Source organism: Pogona vitticeps, chromosome 9 (genome assembly GCF_051106095.1).
Source record: "Pogona vitticeps strain Pit_001003342236 chromosome 9, PviZW2.1, whole genome shotgun sequence".
Lineage (NCBI taxonomy): Eukaryota > Metazoa > Chordata > Lepidosauria > Squamata > Agamidae > Pogona > Pogona vitticeps.
Genome location: NC_135791.1, coordinates 25,376,504 through 25,392,924, shown reverse-complemented (window position 1 = coordinate 25,392,924; position 16,421 = coordinate 25,376,504). Strand labels below are relative to the sequence as shown.

The window sequence follows — 16,421 nt, the reverse complement described above, 5'->3', positions numbered from 1 at the left end:
CGTGTTTATCCCTCTACTATGTATTTTCCCCTAGACAAATGTAGTACATGAATGTGGTGCACCCATTTCTTCCAGACAAGGATTTTACTATGAAATCGTCCTCATGATATTGGCACTGATTTACAGCTTTCCCTTCTTCCATCTTCTTACCCCAGTTGGTACAGGGTGGGGTGGAGAACGAGCTACTCCGGAAAGCCATGGGTAAGAGCTTTTCATCCGAAAAAAACATGGGGAGGTTGAAGCAGCTTGGAATGGGTTTCTCCACTCCAGGTCACTCTGCTCGGCTCTGGCGGGCAATGGATGATCTGACATTTTGTGCTGAGTTTGAAATCGCTGCTCTCTGGACTGCAACTTCCAGAATGCCTTAGCCACCACAGAAGGGTCGCTCCGTGTTACACCAAAGCGTGGCCGAGCAAACGATGGAGAGGGTGGATCTGGGGTGTCCCTGAAAGGGACACACAGGGGGAGGACTGAGATCTCCTGGGGTGGGCAGGCAGCCCCTCTGGAGCTCCTCCACCACAGCTCTCCTTGAGGTGACCAGGAGCAGTACCAAGGCGTTGTGGAAACCCACTTGCCCACGGAGCCCTCCTTAAGAGGAAACTCCCTGGAGAGGTGGACGCATCCGCAGATTAATTTGCGCACACGGGAGGGCCCTTCAGATCGTCTGCCTCGGGCATCAACATGGAGCAACAGCTGCTCAAATGGAGACCCAAAGGGGTCTGCGGGTTAAGGTCAGGCATGCATTCAAACCCCCGCACGTGCTTTCATATGCGCAGAGTCGCGCCCGCCGTGGTTGATGTTTGGACTGCCGGAGAGAAGAGCATCGCTCGCTTCAAATCTTACTGCCAGGGCACCTTTTATTCAAAAGGGAGAGAAAGAGAGATCCGTTTTTCATCGTTGGAGGGCCCTTTGATTCCAAACCCTGGGGGACCTTTTGCAATCTGGACAGAGCAGCGGGCCCAGATCGCTTATCACAAGGTTTCTCCCCAGCCCTGGCATTTACATCTTCCTCAGCATGGGACCAAAAACATAAGTAGGTCAAATCTGCATCTCGGGTAAGCTGCATGCGAGCGAGCGAGCAAGCGAGAAGCGCAGACCCTTCCGCCAGGGCCAGATTAAAAATAGGCACTCCTGCATGAAAGGGAAGGTTGCTTATTATAGCTGGGGAGGAACTCGAGTCGTTCTCCTGTTTTTGCGTTGCCGGCCTGGGCCGCCCCTGTTCGAAACTGGGGGGGGGGGGGAGGAACAGCAAACCACATCTGATGTGGATTTTTTTGGTCCAAATGGATCTGGAGGGAGGGTGAGGGATGATGGGCCAAGATGTTTGCTTAACCCAGCAGTCTGCTACCACTGGTGCATACCTCTGGAAGCGCATGAGAAGACATGGAGGTGGTGACCAACCATTCCCGGTGGCCTGTTTGTAAGGCTTTGGGCCTTCAAGATTGAAGGCTTCTGAACGGGGGAGACAAACCGAATGTGCGAGAGAGCCAACTGAGTTGGAAAGATGTCACCAAGCTTAGAAGGGTCGCGTTTTTAGACCGCAATTCCCAGAATGCCACATTTTAGAAGATCCTGACCGCTGCAGTCTAAAAACTAATTTCCAAGATTCGTCCGCCACCTCAGGCCTTAACCTGCCATCCTTAGGGTCCTGAGTGAGACTCTCAGGACACAGATTCAGGGCAGAATTTCATCCAAAACTGAAGCTTTAGAGAGAAAAATGGGTGCTGCGAATTGAGCAAGGTTTTCTCAGGTTGTGTGATGTGCACAAACAGTGGTTGGGTTTTGTGTGTGTGTGTGTGTGTTTATTTTTAGCAACGTTTTATTCAGAGTAGAGGGAGAAAACAGCAATAGCTTATGGCAGCACGACGTATTAAATTGTGGTGAAGCCAGTCCGTTCCAGAGTTGCAATCTCAGGAATAGTGCCTTCAAGATGCTTGAAAAAAAATGCTGGACTCTGAATTCCCCACTGCCGTGTTTTCTTGTCGTACTGAGCATGAGCAAATATACACAGTGCCACAGATGTGCTGTATTGTCAAAGTCAGGGAAGGGAACAGGGGTGTCTGGAACAAAGGCCTTTGAAAACAGCCAAAGGAGAAAAAGGAAAGGATTTTGTGGTCTCCTTTTGAGGTTTCCGTGGTAGAACATGTCTCGTGCCATTACTTATGAATTTAGGGACCCAGAGATTTATTTTGCTTTGAAAGGATGTGGAGAGATAAAGCTTGACAGGCAGGTGGTGATGAATTCTGTCTGTTTGCTCCGGTACTTTTCCATTTCTGAACTCTTTCGTGGGCAACTGAGCCTCTCCAGATGTTTGAGACCTGTGAGCACTGGAGGCCCAGTGGGGTGTAGTGGATAGAGTTGGCATCCTAGGAGGCAGGAGGTCTGGGTTTGAATCCTTGCTTGGCCATGGAAAACTCCCTGGAGGTGCAGAATTGGAAAAACCACACCTTCAATATCTCACGTCTTCCCAATTCAGTTCCAATTTGATGGTGCATAACAAAACAAAAAATCAATGACAGCACCCTTCAACCCTAACCAACATAGCTAATGGTAAAAGACTGTGAGATGGGCAATTAAAAACAATAGCAACCTTCTATTCTTCTTTCTGTGCCTCCTTATTTTCAGCAAACACGATTGAGTGATTTTCCTGTGGCTAATAAATTGCACAAGAGTCTTAGTTTCATGTTGTTGTTGTTTAGTTGTTAAGTCATGTCCGACTCTTCATGACCCCATGGACCAGAGCACACCAGGCCCTCCTATCTTCCACTGCCTCCCGGAGTTGGGTCAAATTCATGTTGGTTGCTTCGATGACACTATCCATCCATCTCGTCCTCTGTTGTCCCCTTCTCCTCTTGCCTTCACTCTTTCCCAACATCAGGGTCTTTTCCAGGGAGTCTTCTCAACTTATGAGATGGCCAAAGTACTGGAGTCTCTGCTTCAGGATCTGTCCTTCCAGTGTTTCATACTGCTGATCATTTAAGGAGGCGGCTACCTAAATCCCCCCTCTGTTCTCAGATGCATATATCAAGGCCCAGCAAGTGCAATGAAGGTGTTGCTCTTACAGTTATGACACCATCACTGCACGAGGCACTCTGCAGTGTGACACTGAGAAAACGGTTCTCCTGCCACAAACAGCGTTCAACCACAGCTAGAAAAGTTACTTTTTTGGACTACTCTTTCCTCAGAATTCCCAGCCATCAAAGCCAGTCCTAGCATTGTCGGCTGCGATGTTCTGGAAATTGCAGTCCAAAAAGCCAAATGTCCCCCCCCCCATCTTTTTTTCCAAATTAACAGGTAAGGGGGAGAATAATAGGAAGGGGTGGAAGATGGAGGCAAGAGTAAACGGAAGAGGAATATAGGATCAATTCTGCTGGCAGAATGGCCCCCTAAGGTTCCCCCCCACACACACAAGATGCTGTGCAGATATTCTATCTTTCCATTTAAAAAAGAAACACTGGGAAAACATGAGAGGGTTATAAATAGAAGATGGCAATATATGGATCCCCTTTACAGTTCCATGAATGAGAAAAATAGTAGAAACTTCAGCCACTCATGCAATGGGCTGAGGGAGAAATTAATTTGGTTCACATTTTAATAGGAAATTGACAAATCTGCACTTTGAAAACCAAGAGTTCTAATTAATATCCCCCTTTTTGTGGATTTTGGTGGGGTGCAATTGTCTAATTAAAAATGTATACACAAATCCACACACTTGTGAAACTAAGGTTTTCTTTTTAATGTTTCAATGATGGTGTGGACAAAAGGTGAAGTTTTGTGCATACAGTTTTTAGAAGATCCACATTTCTGTTCTTGTTCAACCTGAGTTAATATGATGATATATTTTTTTAGGGCATGTAATTTCATTATTTGCAAGTGCAATTATATCTGATCCCTGACAACAGGGAACTATAAATCTTCAGACACTCTTCTGTCAGAATGCTGTCCCTTTTTAAAAGGCATTCTCTGTCTTCATTGATCGCAGACCACTACAAATCAACTTAGGTGGGGTGAACGGGGAATGAAAACACCGATCAGATGGCATGTAGCAGCCAGGCGTCGCAGTGTGGGCTGATATATTTCCATGTTTTTATCTGGAGTCGTGGAATACATTAGATTTGCAAACAGGTAAACTGTCTTGCCTGTTACAGCTATAGGGCGAAAGGCCACTATCTGTGGCTTGTTGTGTCATAAGCTCATTCTATCCCTAATGCTTACAAAAGTCACCTGATTCATGTTAGGAGTTGGTCTCCGTGGAAGTTGCTGCAGGGCGGCCTTTTCCTGCGATCAGCCCGTTCTCCGACTGTTGTGAGACTAAACTTGGCCTGGGATTTGAAGGATGTTTCATGAGCTCTTCTTTCTGTCCCTTCTCTGGCAGAGGATGGTGAATACTTCCTCAAGGTCCTGATTCCCAGCTATGCTGCCGGATCCATCATCGGGAAAGGAGGCCAGACCATTGTCCAGCTGCAGAAGGAAACGGGGGCCACCATCAAGTTGTCCAAATCCAAGGACTTCTATCCAGGTGTGTGTGTGGATAAGGGGGAGGGCCAGTCAAAAGCAAAGGTGGGAGGGCACAGACAAGGTGGGTTTCCACAAGCTCTCGGGCGACATATGCCTTTTCCAAAACCAGAAACTGAGCAGGTGGTTTGTATATAGATGAACGTGGCATCAGAGAGGATGGGCCCAATCCATCCAGGTTCGTTTGTGATGCTAGAGCTGTGCAGGTGTTTATGAGTGCTAACCTTTTGTTGAGAGCATCATCATCAGGCCTGAACGTCTTTTGCGTGGAGCGTGGAATGAGGTTGTGGGCTTACTTCGTGTTGTGATGCCTTTCAGTTCTGTTGTTAGGTGGATGGACATTTGGTGATTGAAGGGCATCCGGTAGCTTGGTGTGAAAATTTAAGTATTCCTTTCGTGTAGCATCCTCCCCTATGTGTGACAGAGGCCAGTGGAACCTGGCTCAAGACCCAGGGATATAATCATCATAATTAAAGAATATACAGTACGTTTTTCTCTGTCCCTGAAATATTTGATTTCCTCTTTATTTCAATCCTTGGACTATCTTTCTCCAAGTGCTTTGCCTTATGGCACAGTTTCTCTTTCCTTCCCGTATCCTCCGGTTTTGAGACCCCCACCCCCCCCAGTCCTTTCTCCTTGGACTTTTTCCTAATGGTCGCAACCCTTCCGGACTCTGGCTGTGTTCTTTTCTTCCTAGCTAAACTCCCACGGAAACTGAGCCCTTGGATTAAGAGGAGAGGGCTTGGTGGGGAAGGGACCCAACACGCGTCGTCGGCTGGCTGAGGGCATCGGCAGAAGGGTCCTGAAACAGCGCCAATCCGAAAGTGAACCCACAGGGGTTGAGGGGGTCGGCCATGGCTAGCATAAGGTGAAGGGCGGAAGAGGGGGCAAGCTCTCCCCCCCCCCTTGTGCCGTAATCCCAGCTGTGATTGAAGGGCAGACAAAGCCCTAACGGGACAGGCCTAGTTAAGCTGCTTTCCCTCCACAACCTTCGTTCTTGATTGCGGGATTATGGGGGCTGGGCCAGCAAATCCTTGCCAGCGCAGAATGGGGGGGGGGAAGAGACGGGAGAGAGGGAGAAATAGGCCTGGATTCTGTTGCCATGGCAACGGGGGAGCAGGTGCCTTGTTTGTTTGTGGCTTCCTGGAAGGACACCCCCCCCAAAAAAATCTTCAAGGCAAAAGGAAGCCCTTTGTACAGTATTTAACAGGGCTTGGCGGTGGGGGCGAAAAGCTATTTTTAATGGAGTCCTCTTCCTTCTGGTAGGCAAAGATTTGGGGTTTCACGTCATTCACGATGGGCTGTGCCCCCTCGCACTCTTGGCACTCTCTGCATGAATTAATTGCAGCGTAACAGCTCGCCCGTGGGGTCTGTTCTTGCAGTTGGATAGTAAGATCAGGAGTGAGGGGCTCACGCTGCAACATGGATGTTGTGACCGTCGCTGAATTTGTGATGGCAATCCGATCCAGAAGGGCTTTTGAAGGCAAAGGCAGAGCCCTGGAAGAGGAGAGGCTGTGCCAGGCCTCTGAACATGCGCAGAGGGCTTCTCCGAAACCCTTAAGTCGCCACAATCAGTATATTAATAAGAGGCTTTGTTTCTAACTGCGTGTCCTCAGATCCTGTTTGTGGACGTTAATATGTTTATGGTGGTGCAAGGTGCGTATGCGTGGGGGTGGGTGGACGCCTGTACACTGAAGATGCTCATGTTCCTCACGCTTTGGAAACATTAGACTGGTCAGTAAACATAACGTCAATGCAATCGCAGTACAAATCGACGTATGTTTCCAAACGAAAGAAGTAAGGCTGAAGAGTACTTGCCTGACGTAAGGGTGAGAGGCTGGGGTTGCAAGATTCCTGGGTTCGAGGGCAGGGGTCACAATAAATCTGGAGGCAAGGCTGAAGCCAAGAATCAAGAGGGCTCAGGTCCTGACCCACAGCTTCCTCCATGCTTCCTTGGGATCTAGACTTCCAGATCCTCTTTTCATCCTCATTCTCCTGATGGGAGGAGGCGGGGGGGGGGAAGGATCAGCAGTGCAAGAAGGGTGAGACGTTGCCCCAGATCCTTGAAAAAGATCTAACCAGAGCAGACCCCAGGACTGACACAGAAAGGGTAGCAGAAGCAGCACGGTGTGTCGGCACACTCTGCAACTACAGTCGTTTGACTGGATGGGTGTAAGGAGAGGAAACAGGAAATACAGCCTGGGCTGGCCAACGGGGGGAAACGGATTCAATGGCAGGAAATACTCTTCTGATAAGGTGGCCAGAGGGATGGTAGCTGAGACTGAAATATTCCAGGCTGCTTGTGCCTCCCAGATTTAGGAGCCACCGTCTGGTTCCTCCACACTCACACCCCCCCCACGCCACCCGTCCCCAGCCCTTCTCTTCAAAGAGGGTGGAAAGGAACCAAGTACCCGACAGGAAGGAGAGGAGAAAAGGGGCAACATCTTGGTGAATTCAGAGGGGGGGGCGGGCAAGCAAAAAAGAGTTGGCTGTCGTCGAAAAGAGGTGGATTCGGCATCTAGGGCCAAACGCGGACGAAACTGGAACAGAAATAGTCATGCACGTGTTATTCCTGCTACACTCAGTTATTGTGGTGGTTGCATCTTTTAAAAAGAGCAATGGACAGGGCTGCCTGTTGGAAAAAGAGGCAGAGGAGCTGGGCATAAATTCACACGCGGAGAAATGCTAGGGGGCACTCGATGCGGTTGAGTAAATAAGACATCACCGGTTAACCCCTGCTCAACCAAGTTAGCAAACTCGCCTGCCTAGGCAAGAGTTCTATGAAAGTGAGGCCAGATATCACATGAAACACACTTTTAGAAAGCAAGTCGGCCGCTTTTATTTTGAGAGGGAAAACAGCCCTGCAGCGTCCATGATCTGCATGGTGTTTTGGGTGGCCAGGGTGGCGATTTGTTTGCCAGGAAACAGCCCTGAGGCCCGAGTCTCCATCATCGCCCCACACAGCTGCATCTCCTTCCACATAGAAAGTGTCTCACTTAAGCTAGCTTTTTTTTCCTGTTTGATGTAAAGTCATTTGATCTACAATCATCACTGAAAAGGACACACCCTCACTGTGCTATATATAAGACTAGATCGGAGCATGGAGGAATTATTACTATTATTTGGACTACTACTCCCAGAGCCCCCCAGCCCGAATCTTGGCTCAAAATCATCTAAATTGGCATCCTGTTTCCAACTGTGATCAGCCATATGCCTCCTTAAAAATCTCAAGCAAAGCGTGGGTTTCATAATAGCTGCTGATTTGCGGCAGTTCGTTCTTTAGTAATGACAGTTCGTGCTGTGACTGACATTTTTTTTCGGAGTTATTGCCGTCTGGATGTCGGCGTCGGCGTCTCCTGTTGGAAATGGTAGCATTAGTAGCACAGTATAGGCTCAGAAGACTCTCACCTGTGGCGAAAGCTGTCAGTGTCCCAGGTCGGTTTGTTTTTGAGCTGTGTTTGCGTACGTGTGCATGTGTGTTAATGGCGACTAACCTGGATCTTCTGCTTACTGTTTTGGTTTGCTGTGGAGTACAGTCGAGGTGGCCTTCTGCGTAATCTGCCTTTTTAGTCCGAGTGACTAGTGATTTTCAGGGTAGTTTTGTGTTCTTTGGCTTATCAGCTTGGGTGGTGCCCACTAGACGTTTTGAATTACAGTGCCCATCATTCCCATTCAGAAGAGCGAGGGATGGCAACTTGAGTTGTGGGACTTGCTGTCAAAGTTGAACGCAAGTCGCACCAGTAACTTGACTCTGGGTTGTTGTTTTTCAGTTATGAGGAATTGACTCACGGCTTGGAACCATCCACCCCTCCCTTTTCGCGGGGAGAAAAAGGTTGTTTTTGACAGGGATTCAGACTTAGCGCTTGGAATTTTGGACTTGGTACCAAAGATTCAGAGTTCAGATGCAGAAAGACTTGCCAACATCTCTGGCTGATTGGCCTTGTAGTCTAAATGTCTACTGGGTCACCACATAATGCAGCGATGCACAAAATATATGCCAAAGGAAGCCCCTAAACCATTTTCCTCTCAGCAGTCCTACCGCCGAATGAAGCATTACATCAGTGTAGCTCCAATAGTGTGTTGTGCCCTTTGTGGATAAAACCCGTGAAGGGGACTGGAAGAGGAACGGATCTTATAATCAGCAGAGACCTTAGGGCCAGAAGCTGGAGACGCGTATGTTAAGAGTCTGCTGTAAGACTGCACCCTCAGCATGGCTGCCTGGCAGGGGTGTGGTGTCTCCCTGCAACACTCATTGGCCAAAATCCCATTGCCGCCTGCAAAAAAAAATAAATAAATCTGCATAACTTGTTGCTGGCGACTCATTGATGAGTTGCTGCAGCTCACGTCAGTTGCACAAGAGGGGCAGGTGACCAGATCTGTGAATGAGACATCTTATCAATTAGTGACAACGAGGAACGTCAAATGACGCAAGCTTAATGCCAACACTCGTAGGATTCTGGCCACTGATTTCATTCCACTGAGGACAGAAGTGAGGGATCTGGGGCGTTATAGATCAGGGGTGGACATCTGTGCTGTCCAGATTTTGTTAACCTATGACTTTCATGCTAACTCTTTCTTGGTTATGCCAATTAACGCTGATGCGAATTGTGTGCCAGAGATCTCTAGAGGGTCACCCATCCCTCTTTTTATGTTCCTAACCTACAGCTCCCATAATTCCTGACTATCAGCTGTGCTGGCTGATGGCCAAGAGGAGTTGTACTCCAGTAACATCTGGACGTTTTGCAGCCCGGGGTATGTCAAGCCCCTGCTCGGCTCTCAGATGATTGGGGGATGTTTGCTCTGTTGCCAGGCCTGCTGGAAGGGATGGTGCCAGTGGCTGAGTTTGCCCCTGAATTGCAAGCTTTGGGATCGATGGGAGGTGTGTGATTCCCCTCTGCTTTTTGTAGGGTACAATCAGATGTGGCAGCTTGTGATGGTGGCTGATCCGATGGTGACTGAGAGATTTTCTCCCCTGAAATAGGGGAAAGAGTTGTGACATTTTCCAGATACATGAGGATGCCAAGAGAAGGGCCTTCATTCTTTTTATTTGTCCCTTGTCTTTGGTGAAAGCAAAATACTTCAACCAATGGCCCTCCTTCTTCAGCCCCATTTAAATTGGAATAACAGGGCAACAGACCCATTGGTAAGAGGAGAAAGTCGGGTATGTTCATTCCACGCGGTTCAGATCCGGCGTGAGCCACAAACTAGGACATGGGTGCATCTGCGCTCCGTTCTCTGTAGCAGCAGGATAGCAATCGTGGCCTGCCAGTGAGAAAATGAGTGTGGGTACAATGTGCTAAATGCTGGAAACATACTCCATCAACACTGTGGGTGCCGAATTCAAATCCACCTGCAATCCAATCTCTCTTTTTTTGGGAGAAACATTCTTCCTGAAGTCGATGATAATGGGAAGGACTGGATTTCCAGAAATAATCTGGGGAAAGCAGGATGTTTATGCTCAGAAACACATTTCATGTCAGTTGTCTCATGCTGGCCACCCTTATGCTCCCAAACAGAGTTGTGGGGGATAGTTGTTTCTGGCTGCTGAATCTTCTGATCCTGATTATTAATGTTCTGCTGCCTCCTCCCAAATCACACCTTCCGCTGGCCCAGTCGAAGCCAGTTTCTGAAGGGTGCCCCCATCTTTTGTGGGGAGGGGACAGTGGAGACCCCTACCCACCCATTTCCCAACTTCCGCCCCCCATAAAAGGATGCTTGACTTCTCTGCAGAGAAATGAGGGGTATTCCCCCCTCATGTTCTGCCCCCCCCAGGGGATGGTTCCCCCATCCTTCCCCATTCATATCCCCCTTTTGGCAGATGAAGGGGTGCCGGTTGCCAAGACAACGGACCCTTGAGGCCTGCAGCCACAAGGAAGGCCACTGTGGGTTGCCATGGCAACTCTGGGGCAGAGATGTATTGTTGAGGCAGCAGCTGAGGCGAAGGCAAGGAGGAAAAGCTGAAGATGCAGAAACCCAGCTTGGGCGGGTGTGTGGGGTGTGTGTGTGCGTGCGTTTGTGTGCATGTGTGTGGAGAGGCTCTTGATGGAGATTGTGAGCTCTCTGTCTTCTGGTATCCATGGTGTCACTTCTTTGCCCACTCAGCTGCCCTGAAATGTCCTCTTTGCCGGTGAAACAAGCCAAGGGCCATCTGCCTGGTAGCTACTTACATTTCTTGCTCCATTTACACACACACACCCCAAAAAAGCATACACATGGAATTTGGCCCAGTGCATCTCGGCCTCTTTAAGCTAAAATTCTATACCAGAGGCAGGGAACCTTGGGGGGGGGGGGGCTTTACTTTGCTCCTGCAAGAACACTAAAGCCAATGAAGCTGAGCCTGGGGCAAAAAAAATATATTGAATTGACTTGGACTTGACTCAGGTTTTGTTCGTTTCTGCCCCTCCCCCTATGATTCAGACTTGACTTACAACTTGAAACCCACCCACCTCTTCCCTCTTTTCTGGGAAGAAAAATCCTTGTTTTTAATAGGGACTCAGGTTTGGGTCTTGGGATTCAAGACTTATATATGTGTGTGTGCCTAAAAGACGGCTGGGCTGAAAACTTTGATTTGAGCTCCAGAACAGATCAGATCTTCCCCAGAACACAGCCTTTCCAGGCCCTGCCCTTCCACGTTAAAAATCCACAATGGGACATGCAGCAAGAGCAAGGGGAGGCTTTGTATACCCCTCGTGACAATCTCTCGCATTTGCACCCGTGTGTGTTCCTAACTTAAGAACGTACAAAGCTAAACTGGATCAGGCTTGCATCCTGCAAGCGGCAGCTGAGTACAAATAACCTACCCCACTGGTGTTTTCTCCAGCAAATAGTACTAAGAAACACAACGTTTCCAATTCTGGAGCTAGCAAAGTTTTGTACCGGCAATTATTTGAACAAGTCCTATGTGTCTGTCTTGGATTTCCCATCATTCACTTTCACGGCCCCTTCATTTGTGCTAAAGCCATCCTCCCATGCTTGCCCATCTCTTACTCCACTGCCTCCCAACCTTGGCTCACCCAGGTTTTCTTGGACTGCAACACCCAGGAACCCCCCATCAAGCACAGCTGGTGATGAAGGCGTCTGGGAACTGCAGTCCCAGAACACCTGGGTGACCCAAGGTGGGGAACCAGCATCCTACCCCTTGAGACAACTTTCTCTCTCCCCCATCTTCCTCCTTTCGTGTTTTGTCCCTTGACATCTTCCTTCTCCCGCCCAAGCGAAACCAAGCCCTCTGAACAAACAAAAAAGATGTCTCCATTTCTCCATTGTATCATCTTAAAGGCGCTCTTTTCTCTTGCCCCATGCAGGCACCACGGAGCGCGTGTGCCTTGTCCAAGGCACAGCAGAAGCCCTCAACGCTGTTCATAACTTCATTGCTGAGAAGGTCCGAGAGATCCCACAGTCGGTGGTAAAGCCAGAGTCGGTCAACATCTTACAGCCCCAGACAACCATGAATCCAGACCGAGCCAAACAGGTGAAGGACCTCTGAAAGGAGGTGTTTTTCATATTTGCAGGATGTTGGGCTTGCTTTTGGTGGTGATCGGGATGTGGTTTGAAAGACCTTGGAGTGGAAATGAGAAAGCCATCCCTAGGTTGGACCAACGCCTTGTCTTGTCCAGCCTTCCACAGTCTGCTGGCCTTCAGAGGTCTTGGGTCACTGCAGTTCTCTTCCTCCTCAGAGAACATGGTGTGGCTGGGGATGATGGGGATTGTTGTATTCCTACTGGAGGGCAACAAAGGCTGGTCTGGGTCAGCACCTTGTATTTAATGGTGGCCTACGAGATGCTTCTGGAAAATACAGAAGCATCTCATAGGAAGGACATGGAAACCACATACCCCTGTTCTTTGCTTATCCCTATAAGCCTGCCGAAATTGCTTGTTTGGATGGTAGCTCTCAGAATTTCCAGGGGAAATTATGGTCTGGGGAATCCTTGAAAACATTTTCTGAACATGCATGCCCTGTTTAATAGTAATAGCAAATCATTGTTTGCTCAAGTGGAAGTTGTCTGATCCTTGTTCTTTATTTGTTTGTTTGTTGCTTATTTCTTAGATTTATATACCACCCCATTAGTGCAATGCACTATTCTGAGCAGATTACTTTATTAGTGATTAAATAAAATAAAACACATGGGGGGGGGAGCCAAAAACAGGAGTGAAAGGCGTATAACCGAATTTATAAGTTCTGAAATAACATAAGCAAGAATAACAAAAATAAACATCTAAAAACCTCAACATATTCTCATAGCAATTGTAACGTTGATAAAAAATAATGCTAGCTGCATACAGGGAGATCTGGCTTTCCTGTTATAAAGATTTCTAAAAAGAGAGGGGTGTGGCTTTCCTTTGCCTCCGGATTGTTGTATGTGGAAGAGAGACCAGGCTGCAGGTTTCCATTGTCGGTTGATTGTGTTGTTGCTATAGCAGCGCAAAAAGAAAGCCAGCTTTGGGCCTGGAAGCTGGAGGCAAAGATATTGGCAGAGCCACCTTTGAGTGTGGGTCAGGAAGCGTGTATGGAAGAGGAATTCAGAGGGCTGCTAGGAGATGAGGAGATGAATGAGGGACTCCCTCTGGTCTGGAGGCATTCCTTTGCTCCCTGTCAGTTAAAAGAGCTGCCCTTCCTTTTCTTGGGAAGCTGTGAAGAAATTCTTCCAAAATATCTGCGTGAACCTAGGATATTGCTTTATACCAAAGGAAGGAGGCTGCTCCGAGTGGCTGCCACCAGAGTTTTATGGCCCCTGAAAGAATAACACGTTCGTCTTGAAGGTGCCATGAAGGTCTTTTTCTGCTGCACAGACAGACCAACACAAGAAGGGGTCTAGGAAAATCCAGAAGACGCTCCAGATGTTCAGAAGAAGTGGAACAAATGGGTTGGAAACATAGGTATAAGGGGAAAAAATCCATAATTTATGTTGGGACAATACCTGCAATTAAAGCAGATGAAAAAATTTGTTCAACCTTTTGAGATCTGAGGATTTCATCATGAGGTCAAAATTAGAATAATAATAAAATAATCAAGTGTCGTCAAGTCAATTCTGACTTATGACGACACTTTTCCAGGGTTTTCCAGGCAGAGAGCATTCAAAGAGGTTTACTATCCCCTTCTTCTGGGGGAGACCTGGGACTGTGTGCGGCTTGCCCAAGGCTATCCAGGCTGGCTCCTTTCTTGGGAGACACAGTGGGGAATCGAACTCCCAGCCTCCGGCTCTGCAGCCTGATACCTAATGGAAAGGTGAAGGGTTGCTGAGAGGCTGGCTTGATGTTAACCTTGTGAAGCCTTCATGGTCAGGAGATCATCCTCGTGAAAAAGGGAGGGTGGGAGAAGATCACAGATAATCCAAATTATGCCCTGTCAGGTCCCGCGATCGTTTCAGGTCCCAGAAAATAAGGTTTACACATTGGTGGGTCTTTTCTGAAACACTGGAGAGCCACTACAGATCAGATGAGAGTATGTAGGAAATATTCTGGGATGGTGTAAGTCTGTTCTGCAAGGTTGTGTTCCTGTAAGGTGGGGGAAGATAATGATGGGGAAGGAAAGAAATGGTGAGGCATTAGGACATTCAGCCAGCAAGGTTAGTGTGTATTTTTTTTTTGAGAGGCTAAATTTAGTACTAAAATAACCGCAATTGGAATGCTAATTGGGACAGGTCAGACGCCAGGCTTATGAACTGAAGATGCTTGCTGGTGAGGAGGGCACACGTTTTTCCTTAGGCAGAAGGGCTGCACCACCCAATAATTTTGCCCAGCCATGGTCGACAACCTGAGGCTCATGGTCACCAGGATACTGCCCCTTCCGAGAGCCGGGCGGGGAGCTTTCTCCCTCACCCTGTGCAACACCACCATGTGCAGAATCAACAAGAGGACAGCAGACTGCTTCCGTAGTCAGCGAGACACAAAGAAACCACATCTCTTTGTCCTTTTTTGAGATGGACCAAGTGTAAACCACCCCCCCGGCACTGTGGATCTGAGGCCATCGAAGCACCTCTGTGAGAGATTTTAGAAAAGTTACTTTTTTGAACTGCAGCCAGGACAGCCTCCCCCGTCTCCTTTCCTTGCATCTCTCACCTGTGCCGGGGAGGGATAGGATCTTCCTCTGGTGAGGATGGCAAGTAGCAATGGAGACTTCTGTCAACGTGAATTGTACCAGGTTGTTCCCCTCTTCTGGCTGCTCTTCTTAGAAGTGTCTTCGCTGTTGGCTTTACTTCCAGGTTTGCCCAGCCATCCTCCCTGGAGGAGACCAGCTAATTCTCAGATTACATGGCTTTTAAATCTGGGATGTAGCACCCATTCTGTCAACACTGGGGACTATTTTTTTTTCTGCCGTCCTCCTCTCTCCCTTCCTCTTCTCACTAATCCAGAGCCATTGCTGTGGGTTGGAGGAGGTAATGGATTTGGGGAGGTGCCTGTGACTTAGTTATATAAGAGCATTTCCTTGCTAAATCTGTACATTTTTCTCAGTGGTTATATAAAGGCGGAGGGGTGGGCAGGGTTGAGGAGCCCCCTCCCTCGTCATCCCAGAGCCCCTGGAGCTATCGCTTTGAATACCCACTCTTTCTCCCTCCCTCCCTCCCTCCTCTCCTCCTCTCCGACTTGTCTTTGAACAGCTCGGAGAAATGGCCTATCCCCACTAAAATCTCAAAAGCCAGAGGAATTGGCGCAGAGACTCATGGAAAAAAATCTATTCCAAATCCCCTGCATTGAAACAGCCTCCTCCACAAAAGCAATCACATTTATTTCCCTGCACGGCACACTTTCTCGTGATATCAGTTGAGTGTGCTCTAAAGGGAGTCGTAGGTAGTCAGAAATTCCGCAGAAGCAGACAGAAAAAGGAGCAGAACATAGAACGGCCTCCAGAACGTCTCTTGCTCAGAACGTCCTCTCCTCCTACCTGGCAAGTGAAAAAAAAGCAGCTTTCTGGCACACATGGTAGTGAAATATAATTAGCTGATTAGGAATGGGTGGGCCATACCTGCAGAAATATCAAGAACTGGATAAATGGCTGGAGGCTGGGAGCAACCTGGGAATGTAGCTTGAATGCCTAGTTCTGCTCCTGTATCCATATCAATGGGAGCAAAATAAACTGTGCGGAATTGGAGAAAGGGTGCAAATATACTTCCTTGACATAAATTATGGAATGACGGGAGCTGGAGCACCCAACTCTCCAGAGAGCACTTTTTTAAATTCACCTGGTGATGGGTTTGGAAGTTCTAGAAAGGCATACCTCCAAAACGTAAGGTTCCCATGTTGACACAGTGAACCCAGTTCTAAAGCTGGCTGTTCTTAAAAGGACGCCGGCTGCTGATTCACAACGAGCTGTTGCTTCTGGGGGTGGGTTGAACACGAGATCCATGCTGCCTGCCTGACCCAATTTTCACAAGAAAGGGATACGCCGAAGAGGCTGCTCTCCGTGGTGCTGAAGAAACTTCTTCCCTAGGATTGATTTTTTTAGACGTGGTGCATTGGGACTGGATGAATCAGGGAAGAGTGGCCAGAGAAGAATGGGAAAGGAGTGCTGGTGTTTTCACAGGGTTAATGGCAGTCGAGAAAGGCTTGGTGCTTTATAGCAAGCAGTAAGATGTCCACACAGAGCAAAGAACCATCCATGTGGCCAAAGGATGCCTTCAGATCTTTTAATGGGCAGCCTCCTTATCTTTCTTTAGCATATGGTCTCATTTTAAAAACATAGATTAGATTCCTAGGCTTCTAATGGAAGGCCTTTCTTAATTCTCAAAATATTTGTGTCCCTCTGACACGTCCCATGCCATCATAAGGGCTTTTGCAGAAAAGTGGTAGACTATTGGCAATAACTTCTTGTTCCTGCCCTCTCCTGGTCTGCAGCACACAGAGCTGAGAAAAAGACTGGGGTGACTCACAGTGCCTGATACCGAGGTGAAAGGCCTCGGCTCTGGTAG

The 16,421-nt window shown here is 48.2% G+C and overlaps 1 protein-coding gene across 2 annotated transcripts in view; it reads left to right on the top strand.

Moving 5' to 3' along the window:
* Positions 1 to 16,421, top strand: part of NOVA2 (NOVA alternative splicing regulator 2) — a 35,257-nt gene that overhangs the window by 13,311 nt on the left and 5,525 nt on the right. For both annotated transcript variants that reach the window (XM_020787124.3, XM_020787125.3), the window contains exons 2-3: positions 4,376 to 4,519; positions 11,820 to 11,986. In XM_020787124.3, coding sequence (XP_020642783.3) covers positions 4,376 to 4,519; positions 11,820 to 11,986 — 311 coding nt within the window. The remainder of the gene's footprint in view (positions 1 to 4,375; positions 4,520 to 11,819; positions 11,987 to 16,421) is intronic.